This window comes from Fusarium flagelliforme (assembly GCF_020744385.1).
Source record: "Fusarium flagelliforme strain FIESC 12 MPI-CAGE-AA-0113 chromosome Unknown B0J16scaffold_1, whole genome shotgun sequence".
NCBI classification, from domain to species: Eukaryota; Fungi; Ascomycota; class Sordariomycetes; order Hypocreales; family Nectriaceae; genus Fusarium; species Fusarium flagelliforme.
Window position 1 is genome coordinate 250,074 of NW_025763503.1, and position 18,933 is coordinate 269,006.

An 18,933-nucleotide genomic window follows, 5' to 3' on the forward strand; every position below is an offset into this window, starting at 1 on the left:
GTCAATCCCGTTGGTCTGATAAGAGGTTACCTTGGTTAAATAACGCTTCTACAAGACCCCCACATTAAGGCGTGCTTAGGATGCTAAGGATATCGAAAACAAGACCCTCGTTGCAACGTAAATTAAGTCATGTCCGTGTAGCGTCGTACTTTGCAGAGCTTCCCACAAAACCATACTTATAAGTCACAAACATACCCCGTTCATTCCCTGTAGACTCTGTTGTTTATACTGCCCTGTCAAAACTATATCAACATCGACTCCAGGACTTGACCAATATGGGGGTTGAGCCTTCCACCCTCTCGCCTACTCAGGCAGACGCATCATCCACCGAAAACGGATTCAATCAAGAGAAAGATGTCCTCAAAACTGCCCATAGAAAAGTGGATAAGCGTTTGCTTCTCTGGTATGCTTTCGTATACCTCATCATGCGCATCCATGTCAGCAATATCTCCAACACTGCCATCATGAACCTAGAACAAGGAACCGGTATCAAAAAACAGCTTGGGAATCTTTCTAGCAGCCAATGGGCTTGGGCACTAAGCATTTTCTACTATCCCTACATGTTCTTCGAGCCATTGGCTACACTGGCGCTGAAGAGGTTCTCGCCTTCAGTTTGGATGAGCAGAATCATGATCACTTGGGTGAGAAAACACTTATCATCAAGTATAGAGTTTATGCTAAAACTTACTCCAGGGTATCATATCCATGTGCCAAGGCGCGACGCAGAACTATTCCGGTATTCTGGCTTGTCGCTTCTTTCTTGGATTGGCAGAGGCTGGGTTTTATCCTGGAGTGCTGTAAGTCCGAGGCTGGCGAAAGAACCTTTGTTGATTTTGTCTGACTGGTCTTTCAAGTTACCATTTAAGCTTTTGGTATCCTACTGAGAGGCTCCCACTACGAATTGTAAATGCCGATTCCACACAGATCGTGAGCTTAGAAAAGGAATCTGCTGACTGTTTTGTTTTATAGGCATTCTTCTACGCTTGCGGCATGTTCTCGGGAACCATTAGTGGCCTCCTAGGTACTTAGTTACACTTTATCCCATATGTTTCTTGTTTCAAACGTTGACTCTTTCAGCATATGCCATTTCGTTTATGAACGGCGTCGGCGGTCTCGCTGGGTGGAGATGGCTCTTTATCCTTGAAGGCATCCCGGCCATTTTCTGTGGCATTTACACCTTCTTCTTCCTCCCAAACTGTATGTACCGTGTGAGATGGTTCGATTTTATATCTACTTACCATCAGCTATAGATCCCCAGACTGTTGAATTCCTTAACGAGCCAGAACGCGCAGCCATCCTGGCAGACTTACCCGATCAAGCCCCAACGATGCTCTCCGAGACTTTCAATATCGAGCAAGTCAAGTCTCTATTCCGCGACCCGACGTTTATTCCATTTCTTCTTATTTGGATCACTCATGGTATCGGCGGATGGGGCATCTCGTTTGTCCTCCCTACCGTCATCTACGATCTCGGCATCTCCAACACAGCTATCTCTCAGGTTATGACCATGCCGCCATTCACCCTCGTGTTCGTGATCCTTTTAGTCCTTGCTGCGTTTATACACAAGGGAAAACTGAGTCCTTGGGTTGCGGGACTTGGAGTTGAGATTACCCAGATTGTGTGCTATGTGCTACTGATCACCGTGCGCCATCCGGTTGCAAAATACATTTTTGTCACTATTGCAACTGCTGCTTCTCAGAGTTTCTTCCCCATCATCTGGCCAGGCAAGTCCAGCTCTTATATATCATGACGAATGAGGCTAATTTATATGATTTAGAGCGTATACGTGCGGCCAAAGGCACTACATCGGCGGGCCTTGCTATAGGAATAACGAATGTAAGAGGAATGAATAGTAGCAATGTAGACAGCATCGTTGGCTAACCCACAAATTTAGGCATCATGTCAGCTTATGGGGATTGTTGTAAGTCTAGTTTCTAGCATTGGAGTTATTTGTTGATAACTAACAAAACATTCTGTAGGGACCTCAGATCTATCAATCCAAGTTTGGTCCTACGTACCGAGTTAGCTTTTCAACCTCGATTGGTCTTCTGGTCGGCACCGTCATATCAGTGATTGCGACTTGGTTCTTTGTAAGAAGGGGTGATAAGAAGCAGACACTTGACGAGACCAGCACGCAGTCAGATGTTCGAGAAAAAGCTTCTGATAGCCTGCCTAGGGTGGTTAGCAAGAATGGTAAAGATGAGGCATAGAATGATTGATTGACAATGGAATTTTGGCAATACTGTGAGACACTGCGGAGAACAGCCAGGCCTTTACTTTATCTTCAAGTTTGCCTGCCTGAACAGCACTTTCATGTTTTCCTCCCTTTAGCATCTCAGACAGGATAATGTACGGATCTGCAATGCCTGACCTTGCTGTATTTTGTCATCAGCTGGCTAAAATGGCATTAAGAAATGTTAGTGCAAGGGATTGGACTAACGTCTCTGATGAAGACCCGATGTAGAAAGGATCGGCCACGGCTCGAAAGAAGGCGTACTCCCTTTGGTCGAAGAAAAAGAAAATCCACATACTTGACTGAGAGTTTGCTGAGGATCTGAAAAGTCTTTTCTTTTGACCAGGGAGTGGAAATTGCCAGTACTTATATACAGCCTTATTTCAGAACATCTTTTCCCGACGCCTTTTGGTAACTGCCCGTACCTATCTCGAGGCTTATCTGCACGACCTGATCAGTACTTGAGCCTGGTCCATCCAACCAGGTGTCGCAGCAAAAGACGAATTAAGTAGCAGCGTTAGATACGTTGTTCCAGCTGAACCCCAGGCGACGATAGACATCGTTTCAAACACGTTAAATGCTCAATCTATTTGGCACCTGAAGAGGTATACCAACAATGACTATCACACCGTGAAGCCCTAGCTCGTATTGAGCAAAGCCGACTCTGGGTACAAGAATGTCACGCAAGACATCGCTTCAATCCTTCCTGTATCAAAAACCTGATAATTTAAAAGTCGGAATTACATATGAACGGTTTACAACGCCGAGACACGTACCGACAACACAATTGACCTGTAATATTAAAGATTATACTAACTATTCAATGTATTAATAAAGAAGTTTACAGTATCGGTCTTGAAAAATTAGATAATTTTATTTATTTTCAACTGACAGAGTTTACCAAGGGTAGTTACTACAGTCTGGTTATCTACGGAGCATATTATGAACGGGTTATAGGGATTGCTAATCCTTGGCCAGAGAGTGACGGTAGCGACCTTTTGGCAGAATACTTGACCGATTGGATTCACAAAAAATCCATCTTACACTTATTTATTGTCAAAACTTGGTTACCCTGGAACGCACCTCAAATCCGAGAAACGCACTGCGTTACCTATTCCGCAAAGTCACATGACTAGATAAATCCCAAATAGGTATAGCTTAAATCCGCCCCTAAAAGAGGGGAAGCCGGATACAGATTACATCAATCAATCAAGAATTCATGCCATATACGATTTGACATTTGTCTATCACCCCTAAACAAAAGCCCTGTCAAGCTATCAAGAAGACGAAATAAGGTTCGCCACCAACAACCGTGTCATCTTATTCTCCTTCCCCTGACGCTTTGTCTCGCCAAGACAATGATTTCGTTCAACGACAAATCAGATGACCCTTGTCGTTTAAGCACTGCCCCAGACTAAACCCTATTCAGTGACATGCAGGTGGAACATTAATCTTAATAAACATGGAGCTAAACGTAGATCTGGAGGGTGATGATGCTTTGAAGATGTGATTGACGGAGATTTACTGAAAATTTGAGAATGTATTCTGGGGATACATTGTATTGTGTTTTTGATTGTCCGGCATCTTCGGTTATGTATTGCATGTTGTCAATGACACGACTCCATCGCCAAGGATCATCACGAGCTAAATCCTACAAGCGACCCTGGCGACTCGAAGGGCGCAGCACAAAAGAACCAATCGCCATCACTCATGAGCTCGGTAACAGAACCAACATACCCAGTCTCGGAAACAAAACCAGAGCTGTTGGTTAAAAGTTCCTCAGATCATCAAGCATAGCCCCAACAAAGCACAATCCCCATATTGCAAAGCTAGCCCCGAATCCTTTAGAGGACCCCAGCCCACGTGCCAAGCACAATAATGATACTCCTACATGCCAAGCTTGCTTGGCTCCGGGGTTTGATGACATGACAAAATATGTCTCTCCCTCTCCCCCTTTGCGTCCTTTTCTGTACTCCGTAAACAATATGTCCTCGTGGAGGTGATATGATATTTGAGGCTCTGCGATACTTTTCAGCTTCGCCTTGCTACCCATGACAAGAGTAGACCTTTTTGGTTAAGTTCCGATGTCGCCTTTCAAGCATGTCGACCCACTGGTGGGATCTGCGGCTGGCGCTTTGTTCTTCACGACTCTGTCACAGTATTACTCACCGAGAAGATTGGAGCTGTGCTCTGAGATAGTTTGCTGGGCTATTCTTCCTTTTTTCTTTAAATATTTTCCATCGTCGACTTTACGCGCGGAGCCCTCATTGGCATTGTTGAAGGAAGTCAAAAAGCCACATCAGTCCTTCATATCACAATGGCTTGTCGCTGTTGGTGTCACGGCAGCTGCGTTTTATAGGGCTGAGAGTAACGCAATTGGGTTCTATGTATGTCACTACCCCCAGCTGAGACTATCAGACCATGACATGCTGACTTGAAATAGCCCGCCTTGACACCTTTGTTACTCGCAGTACACACATACTTGGTCTCCAGTACATCATATTTCGACCCAAAATCACCATCCTCTTTCATTAACACAACCTCGGGAGCTGCCATAGTGGCGGTTCCTGCCGTATTATCCCTGTCAAATGGCGATCTATTCGGGTCCCTTATATCTCTCATCTCAGTCGTTTCTTTACTTGTCGTCTACAGTCTTCTAACACCGGGCTTCAAACTACGGATACCATCTATCGATATCGAAGCATGTATCGAGGACATGTCTTTTCGGTTCCCAGGACTACTTATGATGGCTATTGCCGCTCAGATCCTCATACTCGGGCCACCGACTAGTGATATCGCGACGGTGTTGATGTCGGCATCGTTCAAAGCTGCCTCGTGGTTCTTCATCATACAAACGGTGCGCCCATATCAATGCTACGAGACTACACTGGCTAACCAGAATAGGCAAACCAAACGTCTTGGTCCATGGCTCCAATAATCGGAACATTTGCTCTTGCTTCCACCAGAAATCCATTCTCACAAATCTCTCAACTTCAGGCCATATCTCATATTTTAGTGGCCATCCTCACGCTCTTCCAGACAACTCAATTACTTCCAAAACAAGCCAAAGGTAGAGCAGCACTTTGGCTCTTTCTATCAGTGTCGATCCTTCCCTTTATATATAACGAGTACATGATCCATCAGGCGCAAATCGCGGCAGTCGAAGCTTTCAACGATGCTCACCCGCACCCTGTAGAAGTGCTTTCTCGCCAAGCAACTGAAAACTTCGAGGGCCTATTGAGGAATCAGTCGAAAAGTTATGAAGCCGCCGTCGACGAATACAAACGTCGATATGTCATGGATCCACCATCCGGTTTCGAAGGCTGGTTCAGATTCGCTCAGCAGCACCAGTCGCCAATCATCGACGACTTCGACATAGTCCACAACTCAATATCGCCATTCCTCAAACTCAGTGGTCAAGAAGTCATCGATAGAATGGCCAGGTTACATCAAACACGAGGCAGTGAGGTCTGGTCATGCCAATTTTACGGCAAAACTGCCAAGACAATATGTCGACACCCACACCGTTCCTACGACAGACACTACAGCCTTCTCTTCAATAGACTTCTAGGGGATCTCCTTGGAGAACTTCCAAACGTCAAATTTCTCATCAACCATTTTGACGAACCCCGAGTTATGCTTCAGCCACGTAATGCCGACGAGGAATTTGGTCTTACTGATATGTCGCGGCAGGCAACATGGAATGTTTTGACCAGATCTTGCCCGGTGTCTCAACCGGTTGTTCGAGATCCTCAAAGCGAGATCAAGACTTTCGGACTGCCGTTTGTCAAGAACCAGATGTTGGAATCGGATTTATGTCGGCACCATGAGTATAAGGACTTGCAGGGCGACTTTGTCAGCCCGAAAACTTTCCGTTTGATCGAGGGCTTGGTACCAGTTCTAACAACCGGTGCATTTTCGACGATGGGTGATATTCTATTTCCAAGCCCAGCCTACATCGAAGATGAATTTCAGTATGATGAGACTCGCGATATGGCTTGGTCAGAGAAGAAAAACAACGTGTACTGGCGAGGTTCAACGACTGGAGGGTATGCACAAGATGGTCGATGGAGAGATTACCAACGGCAAAGATTCGTAACATTGGCGCAAAACCTTGGGCAACATCACCACTCATATTTACAAAAGCAAGACGATTCAATCAGCGCTGTCAAATCAACATTCTTGAACGGACGACTATTCGACGTTGGATTCACCAGGATCTTCCAATGCGACAGGAAATTCTGCCAAGACCAAAGTACATACTTCAACGTCAAGTCTTGGGCCGACAAAGACACGGCCCTCGGTTCAAAATTAGCCTTCGACCTCGACGGAAATGGAATCAGCGGGCGATACTATAAGCTGTTGTCTTCGAATTCACTACCGCTGAAACAAACTATCCTTCGGGAGTGGCATGACGAAAGATTGGTGCCTTGGGTGCATTATATCCCTGTTAGCCAAAGCCTAGAAGAACTTCCAGAGTTGGTGACATTTTTGACGTCGACGGAACGGGGACAGAAGTTGGCGGAGGGTATTGCGAATCGGGGGAGGGACTGGATGGGCAAGGCTGTAAGGGAGGTTGATATGGCTGTTTATACTTATCGGTTGTTGTTAGAACTTGCTAGACTGCAGGATCCAGAGCGAAAATCAACGCAGAGCTGATGATTTCTGTTAATATGGTACAAGTCCTTAGGACTTTCTTATACTTTACTACATACATTTATAGAAACAAACGATAAGACGCATAGTACAATCAAAGCAAAGATCGATCAACGTTGCAACATTAACAAGACTACGATTATGATGGGACTTCATTTTCTCATTGCAATTCCTGGTAACATTCACCCTGGGGGTAATCGTCAACTCCGCATCTGCAATCACCCGAATCGCTCGGGGCAGCTCCTGGTTTCCAGCAGCAACGCTGGTAGAAGCCACAACTAGCGCAATCGTGGTAGCTGCAACATCCGTTTTCATGATATCCCTGGCATACTTCTAGGTCGCCGTCGCCAATCTCCACGGTCTCGTTGGCCAGCACCGTACTGGCCATGGTGAGGAGGGCGATGATCCAGAACTTCATTGTCTGGAGTGATGGATTAGTATGAGAGTAACGGAAATAGGGTAGTATGACATACGAGGGATGTATGGTGTTAGGATAGTAAAGCTTGGTCATTTGATATGGATTGAAGATGGTTGTTTGATGAAGTGCTGATGATAACACTTGGATGATGGCGGGAACTGAGAAGATTTTATATCTCGAACAAACCCATCTACCTGCAACCAAACCGATGGTCCGAAAATGAGTGAGCCCTTTGTGTCGTCATAGTATTGGACGAGCCGCACTGACAGCATCAACTGGGTGATCGCCGTGATCTACATGGCATTCACAGCTCTTCAGCGTGTACCTTGCCCACTGAAAGTGACAGCTGACAGCTGATTGACTCGACGCTTTGGCATGTCCCAATTGTGATAACTCACCTATACGTAACAGATTGTGGGTACGAAAAGTCCGATTGGCTTGAGAATAGCTGGGCCTCAAATTGACGTTAACATTTTCAGATGGCTGGCTTGCGTCACAATGCATATAAGACTCGGGTTGGCCAAATTATAGATGTAACACTATGTATTAACTATCATCTTATTCATGTATTAGACATTCATAAAAAAGACTTGGAATGAACAAAACCTCATACAGTCAAGGAAGACATTTGCTGCCACTGTCCGGTATGTCACTAGCCACCACAGATCATAAGATTGGCAGTAGACCACGTGGTCATTTGAAAGCTACCACCCTGGGACTAACCTCCAATCCTAAATGCAATGTCGTTGCCAGGGCTTTGCATAGTACCACCAAAGCTACGCATTGTAACACAGTAGGAGTTCAAATTATCCCATTGCACACCATTGCATCCCGAACTCGTCTCGCACTTAGACAAACAGTCCCCAAAACTAGCGACATCTTCGAAAAACCCGGCCGGGCTAAATGAGGCCGGTTCAAAATCGGTGCTGCATCGAATGTTGTAGACAACCCCGTTGGGTGCTGTGTATGGGGTGCTAAAACTGCCACAGTCTCGGCGTGGTTCCAGAACTAGGGCTGCGCTGGTGGTGGCGAGGGCAGTTGTAGTCTCGGCGGTCGTTGTTGCGGCTTCGGTAGTGGTAGCAGCTCCAGTAGTAGTAGTAGCCTCGGTAGTGGTGACGCCCTCGGTGGTGGTGGCTGACTCAGTAGCGGTATCCTCAGACGCCGTGGAAGCTTCGGTAGTCGAGACAACGATGGAAAGGGTCCCGGAGGCTTCAGTCTCAGTGGTCAAGGTTGATGCGAGAGTGGCAGTCGGCTCGACAACTTCAGTTGAGGTTGTAGCTGTCTCAAGATCTGAAGAAATGGCAGATGATGAAGGACGACATGGTCCAGCGTTGACGCGAGAGATCGCAAAAAGGACGAAGCCCGCAAGAAGCGAAAAGCGAGACATGGTAAAGACTGACTAGAGGTAAGCTGAGAAGTTAACAGAATCAGCGAGGAGTCTCCTGTGTATATACGTGTCTGCACCCCTGGCGCTATCTAATTTCCTTTAGATTCTAGAACACCCTCTTAGTCGTTCTCGTTCGATAACTGTAACTTTATTGGACTAGTTGTGATAGCGTTTCGATAGTTTCACTATCTTGGTCTAGACTAGGATCAAAAGCAAACATGATATTATAACAACAGGGAGAAAAAGCAGCTGAGATTGGTGTGCACTATTAAAACGGCAAAGCTATATATATCACTAGAACAATGTTAAAGAATAAAACCCTTGCCGTTACTTATTAACACGCGAGCGCATTCGCGAGTGGACACAAAACTCGAATGCGAAATGACGCGTGGGAGATATTGATCTCCATTCTAGCCTTCAATCTTCAACGCAAAATGAGAGTTGTCGCGACTAGAGCTGCCAAATGTATAAACAAAGGTATCGCATAGGCGGCTTTCTTTAGTGAAATATACACCTATGCACTCATGGTCTGATCCAGGCATATAAGCGAGTCTAGACTCGGCCATACATACAATTCTCAAGTACATGCTACAGAATTTAAAAAAACGCTCTCAATTCTATCTGGTATATCGATTCTCCCCGTAGTACTCCAACCAAGGCTCTTCATCTACCTCTCATCTCAACCGCTCAAAACGTCGAACAAGTTCATCACAGTCCACCTGCGTCCCCAATCCCTTACTCACCATCCAAGCCCCCTCCTTGCGTCTCTCTTCCGCAACAACCTTCCTTGTCGAACCATGCACAGCGTCTCTCAAGCTCTTACTTATTCCCGCACTGGGATACGCAAACACTCCAAACATACCAGCACCGCTCTTGGTAACCAAACCCATCGCTCCTTTCCCGAATCCCTTGGCAGCTCCCAACGCTCCCTCTTTCTTTGCACCTTTGTACGGCTGTATCGCCAAGTCCCCGATACCATCGATGAATCCCCACGCAAAAGTCTTCCCTGCGACGATCATGCCGCTCTTAGCATCTGTTACTGGACCGTGATCGCGGACTTTGTCGCCGTAGAGTTGAGGGACGGATTTGAGACCTTCTGTTATTGCGAGGGGAAAATCGACCAGCATGCCTTTCGTGGCGGTTGCACCAATTCTACCTGCGCTTTTGGCTGAGGCACCGGCCATTCGCCCTGCTAGATTGCCCGACTGTGCACTTTTCGGTCGTCCTGAGTCGTTTGAAAGGCGGTCTACGCTGAGGTGATCGCTATCTTCACCATGATGTGCCTGAGCTCTCTTGAGCTCACCAGCCTGCCGTTTACGCTCGTCTCGGTACTCTTCGACTGGCTTGGTGAATATTCCCGTGATGTCACCGGCCATTCCCGTTGCTGTTGCCATGACTGCCGAAGAGCCACCCGAGATCGGATCCCATCGGGTTGTTTCAGTCAAGATAGGGTTACTCTGGTACCTATACGGAGTCAGTCAACAGTCACCTCATGTGTGACAGCCAGATACTCACGGCTTTAAGTGTTTGGCATCAATGGTCTTGGTAGTTTGTAGATGCTCAGCGGCGATTCGGGATAGCTTTATGGGACGTTTTGACTTGGTATATGACCACACGGCAGGTTCGCTAGGAATGACATCGCACGTCATCTTCTCGATAGGTAGCTGTCTGTGGAAAGACTGTACTGCAGCACGGACGCCTGCTTCCGAAGCCATCTTGCTGGCTATTTCTCTGGCTGCATCCGACGCCTTTTGGGATAGGCAGTAACGAATAGCTTCTGAAAGATTGTCCACGGTAAGCTCCGCATGGGGTATGGGATTGGGACCGGCGCCTGCGTTGGCCACCATCTGACCCCAGAAAGGTTGACTAAGAACCAAATGTTAGTCAACAAGGTGGTAACCTGCAACACTATTGACTTACTCTCCGAAGAAGGGGATAATTGTTGTTGGCTTTCCATTTAACAATCCACAGGCTGTCGTTCCCGCGCCTCCATGATGAATCACGGCTGCAACATGCTGAAAAAGCCACTCGTGAGGGCAGTCCCCAATCCAGTAAATGTTCTCATCTTCCGAGCCCGCGAGCTCAGACCATCCTTTGGAGATGATGGCGCGAACACCTGTAGCACGGACAGCATCTAGGATGATGCCGATGATCTTTTCGGGGTTGTCGAGAACGATGCTACCGAATCCAAGGTAAATTGGAGGAGGCCCGGCCTGGAGGAATTGAGAGAGGTCGCTTGGCGGAGAATACTGGGGAGGGTCGCGGAAGAAGAAACCGCAGACATCTATGATAGTGTCAGTGTCATGGATTGAGTGTTCCTCAGATCAAGCATACCTATGTGCGGCGCCCAGTCTTCGGGCTTTGGCACTAAAGCTGGCGACCAGCAGTAAGTAAAAGGAATCTTCAGCGTTTGCGCGAGCATCGGTGCGTCAAACATAGCCACTTCCTCCAGATCGATCGATCTTCGCCATTTATTGATAATATCACCAAGCCTAGCCAGTCAGCCAAATATCCTTCCAAAGTCAAGATTAACTTACCCTTGCCAGGTCATCCATTCCACCACAGTATACGAAATATAATTCTCCAGTCTTGGGTCACTCCCGACATTCTTCATATTAGCAAGTGGATGAGGAAAAGCCCTGGTGCTACTCCACGGCATGGTAAACATAAGATGCACCGGCACACCGAGGGCCTGGGCACAATGGATATGCGCAAAACTAGGCGGGTTAGCGATGATAGCGTCCGCTACAAACGGTGAGCCAGTGACATGGTCAGGCCTTATACACGAGTCCCAAAACTCGTGCAGCATGAATTGCATCATATCGCGTTTCTTCTGAATTTCACCGGCAGCTAGAGTCTTCATGCTGGGAATGAGACCTGGGTTCTTGACCATGTATGCCATAAGTTCCGCTGGATCGCCGCCGATGGGATAAAATTCTAGGCCTGAGCCTCTGACGAAATTCTCAAAAACGTCGTGGGTGGCTAGACGCACGCGATGACCTTGGCGTTGAAGTTCGTTGCCGAGAGCGATGAAGGGTTGGACATCGCCTCTGCTGCCGACAACTTGGATGACGATGTTGAGTTTGGTGACCCATGATTTGCTTGTTGTTTCAAATTCTGTATATTCTGGCGCGGGTTCGTAATGCTGGGGGGCCGTTGGGTAGATACGGCTGAGGGTCCGGACGAGTTTGGAATTGCAATCAATCTCTATACGGGCGTCATCTGTGAAATTTGTTGTTAGAAATGACAGTATGGAGGAAAAGTCCGGATAATACCTTGAACCTTGACGTCGTGGCCAGTAAGGTTGGATACTGAGTAGGGGGGAAGTTCTGCAGGTGGTTCTGCATCATGCGCAAGATCTCCGGTACTACTAGCATTTCTCAAACTCTGGTATGGTGGTGTTGGAGAGGCAGGGTGTAGATACGGGGAGTCGTCTCCAGGGAGTTCGTATCGAATCGTGTTTCGTTTTCTGTCGGCCATTGCTACTGATTTATCGGGCAAGATTGAATCAATGAAGAGAAGAATTAACAGAGGATCCGCTGTTGAGAGCTGAATGGCAAGTCAGAGGATATAAGTACCGTCTACTGGTGTTCCACATGAAAACGTAAGGCATGGCGCAGCTAACGTTAGTAACTTTCATAGCCAGAGTCTGATCTGTGTTTAGTTTAAACCCACATCGTTAGCTCCCTCGTTCACGGGGAATGCCGAAGTTGAACGAGGACTAAACGAGCTGAACGAAGAAGACGACCCAGTCGTACCTCAGCCTCAAGCATTACGTAAGGCCCACAGTCTCGTTTAGAGGCTCGTTTATCACCTCGCTTTCGTTTGTCGTATTCTCGAGGAATGCAAAACTTTTATCCCCGACTTTTGCGATAACAGGATTGTGAAAACCCATTGAATGTAACATCGCATTTGCAATTACTGTTTTCAAGCCTCATGCTAGCCCGTACAGCATGTACACTACATTCACAGAAACTCAAATGTCTATCTCCTAGGACTTGCCCAATGTGATTCGTCAATTCACCGGCTACATGTTGACCTGAGATGACATTTTTTCTTCTATCCTATGTATCGCCATAGGGCGAATCACTTCTCATAGAGCCAGGGAGACTTTTATGGTTACGTCCGCAGGAATCAGATCTCCTCACGTATGTACCTCTGCGTTCGAGACAGAACAGCTGAGCGAGGTTTACATAAGACGATTTATTGTTGAGTGTTTTGTCGTAAACTCAGTCTTATGCTTTCAGCTTTCTAAGTAGCGCATCAATTCATGGGATTCGAAACTGCGGATACCAAGTGCCCACTTATGCAGGCTTTCTGCAGTTATCAATCGCTAGAAAGAATAGCCCTCTGCGGGAAGACACTATCTCTTTACGCCCAGCTTATAACCTAGCACTATAGCTAATAACATAGCGGTACGTATCCTAGTAGCTTGGCTCTACGGTTCATACTGAACTTCGTGAGTTGATACAGTAGATAGGAAGTCGTATAGAAAACTGACTATTTTTCGGCCACAGTTACCATTTCATATTTCATGATAACTCTCGTAATTAGACCAATTGTATCCCTCTTTTCCATGCCAAAGCTCCTTTTGCGCTTTGACTACCGTGCTTATTATCGTAAAGATCGACGACAACTGTCAGTACCTATGCAATGCCAACTGCTGAGCTGGCAAATGCACGAGTTGTGGAAACATTTGTTGGTTTACCTGTGAGGAAATAATTTTTCGTCTTTCCTTGTCGCATTCAAGTTTCCATCTACTTACCTACTACAGAATTCAAATTCCAGTCCAACAAACCCACAATGGGCGACAATGCTGAGTCAATTTCTCTTACGCATTGCCCGACCTGCCTCCTTTTCAGGATCCGCGACACATCGCAGAAGGCTGTCTTGAGACCGTGGGGTGAATCGCGACCCAGTGATCCAGATCCTGCCGAGTCCGAACTCCTCTCTTACTCTAGACCGTTTGAACTAGACGAAGCGACGCATCCGACACTATCTTACCAAGCCGCTGCGGAGTTCTTCCACGGCGATTCATCATGGCACCTAGGTGGGGATGCGTCTATCTGTAGCCTCTGTGATCATTGGGTCAACGGTCTCTACACTAACGAATGGGGACAAAAACAAGAGCCCATCGCAAGAATAACATTGGGCACATTTAAGGACCTTGAGGCTCGTGCGGAATGCTGTGTCTGCCGTTTTTTGTGCGAGACTATATCACAATCATCCTTTGAGCTAGACGATATGCGAACCCTCGCCCTCGAATTGAGGGGATGTACTGCGGAGAGTCATGGGTTCCGAGCTACAGCAGTTATCTTATACAAGGATGTGGAGGACTTCCCGCACACCACACGTATTGGGACAATGGAATGTCCTCAGTTTACCGTTCTTGACAAGATTGATATCAAACTTGACTTCGCAACGCCAGAGGCCAATTGGGATCGACTTCGACTTTGGTACAGCGGATTACCCTCCGCAACAGACGGACCTTCCAATACAGCAGATGGGAACTGTTCCGTGAATACACCGTTGCCCAACGGGTTTTGTCTGATCAATGTACCTGAAGCCCGCTTGGTTGAAACTGACGGTGTTAACGTTCCGAAGTACGCAGCCTTGAGCTACGTTTGGGGCAAATCAGATGAGGAGATTATAACAACAAAAGAGAATTTTGAGAGCCTCAAAGTATCCGGACGGTTTCGCGAGAAAGATGTGCCTGTTCTTTTCCAGGATGCTTTTCAGGTCTGCTCCCAGGTCGGAATAGATCACTTCTGGATCGACAGAATCTGTGTTGTTCAAGATGACGAGAAGAGAAAGTCAGCGCAGCTCGAAGCTATGGGACAGATATACTCCAGATCAAGCTTCACCATTGTCTCCTCTGAGCCGGAATATATAAATCAGGGCTTACCTGGCGTCTCACAACCCAGAGAGCCGCCAGTTCGCCTCTGCGTTGGTGACAAAGTGCTGATTCCTCATAGCCCTGGAAGGCCACAGGATTCAACATGGAGAACGCGTGGGTGGACCTACCAAGAGGGACTCCTCTCAGAGAATGTTATGCTCTTTGGTCAGAGCAGGGTATACATGTACAGCCGCGGTTGTGAGGGAGCCCATGTCGAGGCATTCGGCAGATATGAGATCGGAAAGGCTGATTACATATGTGCTTCCCTTGTTCCTGAAGACCAACAGTACTCAGATCAGGTTAAGGAGTATTCAAAACGGATACTGACATTCGGTTCCGATAAAATTAATGCATTCATGGGAGTCCTCAACAGCTTTGGAGAGCATCAATTTGGATTGCCTAATGACATAATCGACCAGGCAATGCTATGGCATTACAGATACGAGCCAGCTCTTTCAGGACCAAAGTTTCCCGGGCACGAGTTTCCTAGCTGGTCTTGGGCTTCTACTGTTGGACCCATTGAGTATCGTCATTTACCGACAGAACACAGGCCACTCTTTTCTGTTGCAACATGGGCGATTGTACAATTTGATCAGTCGTCTAATCAACCAATGGTCAAGATGTTAGATGGCTTGCGGCCTGGCAAGCAATCTGAGGCTCAACAGCATCTGTTAACGATCCGCAGCCATTTATCACCGTTTGAGGCACAGTCCGGATATGATCCAGTGGCTGTAGTTATGGCTGCCAACCTCTGTGAGAGGTACAGACTCATTCATGGGGCTTTTGGCGACTATATATACGGTGATGCTTCAAAGTCTAGCACAACAGCTTATGAGAACAACCTTGCGGGATTTAGTCGATGGAAGATCGTCTTTCAATACTTGAAAGATCTCCGCGGAGTCTTGGGGTCTCGAGACAAAGTCGTATTGCATTTGCTCATGAGTTCGATGCCCTTCAAGAAAGCACCATGGTTTAAAAGCCTTGGTCAATCTATAGCGCAAATTCCCGAAAAAGCACGCGTCGACACATTTTTGAGGCTCGCCAAACCATCTTTGCCGAACTTGCTGGGGAATTTAACAACAGCCGAACTGGAAGCAGCTTCGCAGCCAGGACGCATCGTGGTTCATGCTCCAAAAATTGCCGCCCAGGTTAAATATACAAAAGTATGCTTCAAAGGGACCCATATTTGGATGATCGGCTATCGTGACAAGGGGGTAGGCATGGCCGAACTGAGTGATCCAAGACATAAGGAGCTCATGGCTTTGTTTTCCCAAGATCCAAGTAAAGGCAGGGTGGACATTTACTGCATTGCCTTGTCCCTCATGGCGTGTCGTGTCGAATATAACAGTACAGGCCGTCACGACCGCTCACAGACACCGGACTCTCACTCTACGGTTTTCGCAATGATTGTTTCCCCGCCATCAATGAATTGCTCCCATCGTCTGGGATTGGGTTTTATTGATTATCCTACTTGGTCTTCTTTTGGGGATGTGCCTATAGAGACGACGATATTAAGTTAACTTGGGACTTGGATACCCTTTGTTTTAGCCCTAGCAGAATAGAAGACTCCTCTCTGGATACACGGGAGATAACTATTAAACAATATCTATGACCCTCTCTTCCCTGTCACAACTCCATCCCGCAAGAACGTCAATGGATCTACCCAACTCGCTTCTGGGCACACATTCCTTACAGCTGAGAGTTTTCACGCTTTGGCATCTGAATTTAGTGTGTTCTGAAAAGTATCCAACTCTCACGAACTCTCCTGGCTTCTCAGTCATACAAAGCATCAAACCGAGCCGGTGTGATATGCGTGTGCGCTTGAGGAGTGCTATCTCGAGAAGGAATACTTCCTTGGAGTCAGGGCATACATCCCAATGGCACTTGTAACGTTCACAGGATGACTCGCGTCGGATTGTGGGTGTTATGCGTCGGGATTCCACCGTCATGTGTCCTCTGAGGCGTATTCTACCAGACTTTGCCGAACCAAGTACATGATTGGGATCAGCGAGAACAATGTCTGTGCTGAGCAACAGAGCCGTCATATAGTAATCCTGGCTATTGTCATCATATGTAATGGGCCCAGTAATAGAAGCCCAGGACCATGAAGGGCCTTCCAATTTGATGGTTTTGTCTTCGCGATAAGGAGCATACCATAGTAAGTCCCCTAACAGTGTCGGTTTCAAAAGTCCTGCAGTATAATCTGATATTGTAAGGGAGTTGCTCGTGTTGGCAAATTTCTCCGCCACAGCAGCAATGGCTATAAGCCTATCCCTAATGTCACTGAGATCACGCTTGCTGTACTCATTTACCAGGTAGCTCCAAACAAAACGACAATTAGATCGATCAAAGGCGACACTGTGAAGCAGCCACTCATCATATGGCGAGATGAACTTTTCCACAGTCTGACAGCCCCAGTGTACACCGTGCATTCGGAAGTTAATAGCTCGACCTGAAAGCTCTTGTTCCTGAAAGATCCAAGCTCGGCTATCAACAGGCTCAGCCTCGAACGCCAAAGGTGCCCTTAATGTTGAAACCACTTGGGCGATGTCATGAGTGTCGCCTACACGAAGCGGAAGGGCCACGCCTGGCGGCCATGCCGGCCGATCATGAAGAAACCCCTCGATGGCTGATGAGGCACAGGATGCAGAGATTGTGAGGGCTGCACCACTAAATATGCCCGCCATTTTTCGCAATTCTCGATCTTTGTCTGACTCTCCCGCTGTTTCAGCAGTATCACTATCAGTCTGTGCGATACAGAGTGAATCTACCCAAAGATAAGGAATATGCATCTGACGACAGACATAGATAGCATCACGAATAGTCAGAGGAAGTTCGTCCAAGTCTATCTCCTGATAACGATCGTGGATGTTGAGGTGTGTCGTCTGAGCCTTCTGGGGTCCACCCCAGCAGTACGACAACGCTGCCCAAGATGGATCATCCAAAAGCTCAGTATCAACAAGCTTGGTCTTGCCCTGACAAACATCAAGCAAGCGGGAAGGCGGTATTCCAGTTTGCCTGCACTTTTCATGCTCGCTCAAACAGGTGCCTAACTGCTCTCTTGCACGTGCAAATGTTAGGCTAGAATTTATGCGAGAGTTAATCAGTTCACCGCAACTGTACATGTCCATATCTGAGAATGAGATTAACGACTCTATCTCTAAATTTCCCTATTAGCCACCTATGATCCCTACAGGAGAAAGGACCCGACTTACTTGTTGATAATCTGAGGTAAAGTTTTCCGCCATCCTTTTCATTTTCATATATATCTGATCCGGCGGAGGACACATCAATGTTGATACGCAAGTCCGCGTCACCATCGCATTTCTCCTTGAGAAGTTCAAAGAGCGGACACGATAGAGCAGCCTCGTTTACAAACTCTCTAGAGAATTTAAAGTGATTAAATGGTTTCTTGTCGTAGTATAATGCGATTTTTTTATCATCAGAACCATTGTCCTTTTCATCGATGAAGCTGTCATCTTTTGTGCCAGGATGAACAAGGGAGGTAAGGTCGACGAGGACGGCTTGGCAATAAGAACACGAGTGGAGTCCGTAACGGAAGGCTTTTTGAATGATGAAATCAGAAGTTGAGGGGTCCATCTCTAATCGTAGATAGGAGATTCTACTGTCAACGTGTACTGATTTTGAAAAGATAAAACCACGATGAGGCCTCCATTGAATTCAAGTCGACGCCGAGCATTGGGCATCAATGCATCTGCAAGGCTAATCATATCATGAAGTATCCAATTTAATATGCGGGTGGATCCAACTACCTGCAAAAGGCTCTCGTTGTATGCTCCTTAGGATTAAGGAACAGTTGACAAATCTCAATCCATGGAAAAGAATCACTCGAAAAGTAGGCTACATCTGAGTTCATGAATTCATCAGCACTGAATATTTGGCGTTGCAGGCGACCATAGTCGAGGTATCTGATGACTCGTACAATAAAATTCGTTCTTGAAGGCAAAGCAACGTAGTGGTTTCACAACTACTTAGCTGTCGAGTAAGAGAGGGCTCGTTGGGGGGTTGGAAACGGTTCCAAAGGTACTACTGGCCTTAGAGGATAACACATTTTACGTTCAAGGATAGACACTACTCCAGTCAAGTTGGTTCTAAGGATACAGAATCGCGTAGACCACGAGAGGGTAACATGCATGATATGCCAAAGAGCATAAAGAAACGCCAACTCATTCACATCTCCTCCTTCTTCAACACCCACGACAGATTCATACGACCTGGATTATCTGAGCATCCGTCAGCTTGTTCCCATACAAGCTTACAGGGGGAACCTAGGTGACAGCTCGACATCTCCTTTTAAAGTCCAGAACCTCATCTCGACAATC

At 46.9% G+C, this 18,933-nt stretch overlaps 6 protein-coding genes across 6 annotated transcripts; 3 read left to right on the plus strand and 3 right to left on the minus strand.

Annotated features, from left to right (window-relative positions):
- Window positions 1–275: 275 nt before the first annotated feature.
- B0J16DRAFT_376888 (high-affinity nicotinic acid transporter) lies at window positions 276–2,210 on the plus strand (the record flags this gene model as incomplete). The annotated part of the gene is made up of 9 exons (XM_046130800.1): window positions 276–641; window positions 694–797; window positions 855–903; window positions 970–1,021; window positions 1,078–1,197; window positions 1,251–1,700; window positions 1,778–1,836; window positions 1,895–1,921; window positions 1,980–2,210. 9 exons carry the CDS (start codon window positions 276–278, stop codon window positions 2,208–2,210), a joined length of 1,458 nt encoding a protein of 485 aa, XP_045988055.1.
- Window positions 2,211–4,172: 1,962 nt separating this feature from the next.
- Window positions 4,173–6,990, plus strand: B0J16DRAFT_295029 (uncharacterized protein). Its single transcript, XM_046124408.1, has 3 exons — window positions 4,173–4,620; window positions 4,677–5,090; window positions 5,138–6,990. The coding sequence occupies exons 1-3, from the start codon at window positions 4,318–4,320 to the stop codon at window positions 6,890–6,892; spliced, it is 2,472 nt and encodes an 823-aa protein (XP_045988056.1). The 5' UTR covers window positions 4,173–4,317; the 3' UTR covers window positions 6,893–6,990.
- A 771-nt stretch (window positions 6,991–7,761) lies between these two features.
- On the minus strand, window positions 7,762–8,712 carry B0J16DRAFT_325943 (uncharacterized protein). The gene has a single exon (XM_046125937.1). It carries the CDS (start codon window positions 8,692–8,694, stop codon window positions 8,026–8,028), a length of 669 nt encoding a protein of 222 aa, XP_045988057.1. The 5' UTR covers window positions 8,695–8,712; the 3' UTR covers window positions 7,762–8,025.
- A 656-nt stretch (window positions 8,713–9,368) lies between these two features.
- On the minus strand, window positions 9,369–12,174 carry B0J16DRAFT_390327 (uncharacterized protein; the record flags this gene model as incomplete). The annotated part of the gene is made up of 7 exons (XM_046131868.1): window positions 9,369–9,919; window positions 9,998–10,158; window positions 10,210–10,560; window positions 10,615–10,978; window positions 11,029–11,186; window positions 11,232–11,916; window positions 11,970–12,174. 7 exons carry the CDS (start codon window positions 12,172–12,174, stop codon window positions 9,369–9,371), a joined length of 2,475 nt encoding a protein of 824 aa, XP_045988058.1.
- Window positions 12,175–13,470: 1,296 nt separating this feature from the next.
- On the plus strand, window positions 13,471–15,823 carry B0J16DRAFT_390334 (heterokaryon incompatibility protein-domain-containing protein; the record flags this gene model as incomplete). The annotated part of the gene is made up of 2 exons (XM_046131869.1): window positions 13,471–15,753; window positions 15,809–15,823. The coding sequence occupies exons 1-2, from the start codon at window positions 13,498–13,500 to the stop codon at window positions 15,821–15,823; spliced, it is 2,271 nt and encodes a 756-aa protein (XP_045988059.1). The 5' UTR covers window positions 13,471–13,497.
- On the minus strand, window positions 15,794–18,223 carry B0J16DRAFT_408154 (heterokaryon incompatibility protein-domain-containing protein). Its single transcript, XM_046133008.1, has 2 exons — window positions 17,806–18,223; window positions 15,794–17,750 (listed from the first exon to the last, which is right to left on the minus strand). Exons 1-2 carry the CDS (start codon window positions 18,188–18,190, stop codon window positions 16,186–16,188), a joined length of 1,950 nt encoding a protein of 649 aa, XP_045988060.1. The 5' UTR covers window positions 18,191–18,223; the 3' UTR covers window positions 15,794–16,185.
- Window positions 18,224–18,933: the final 710 nt, after the last annotated feature.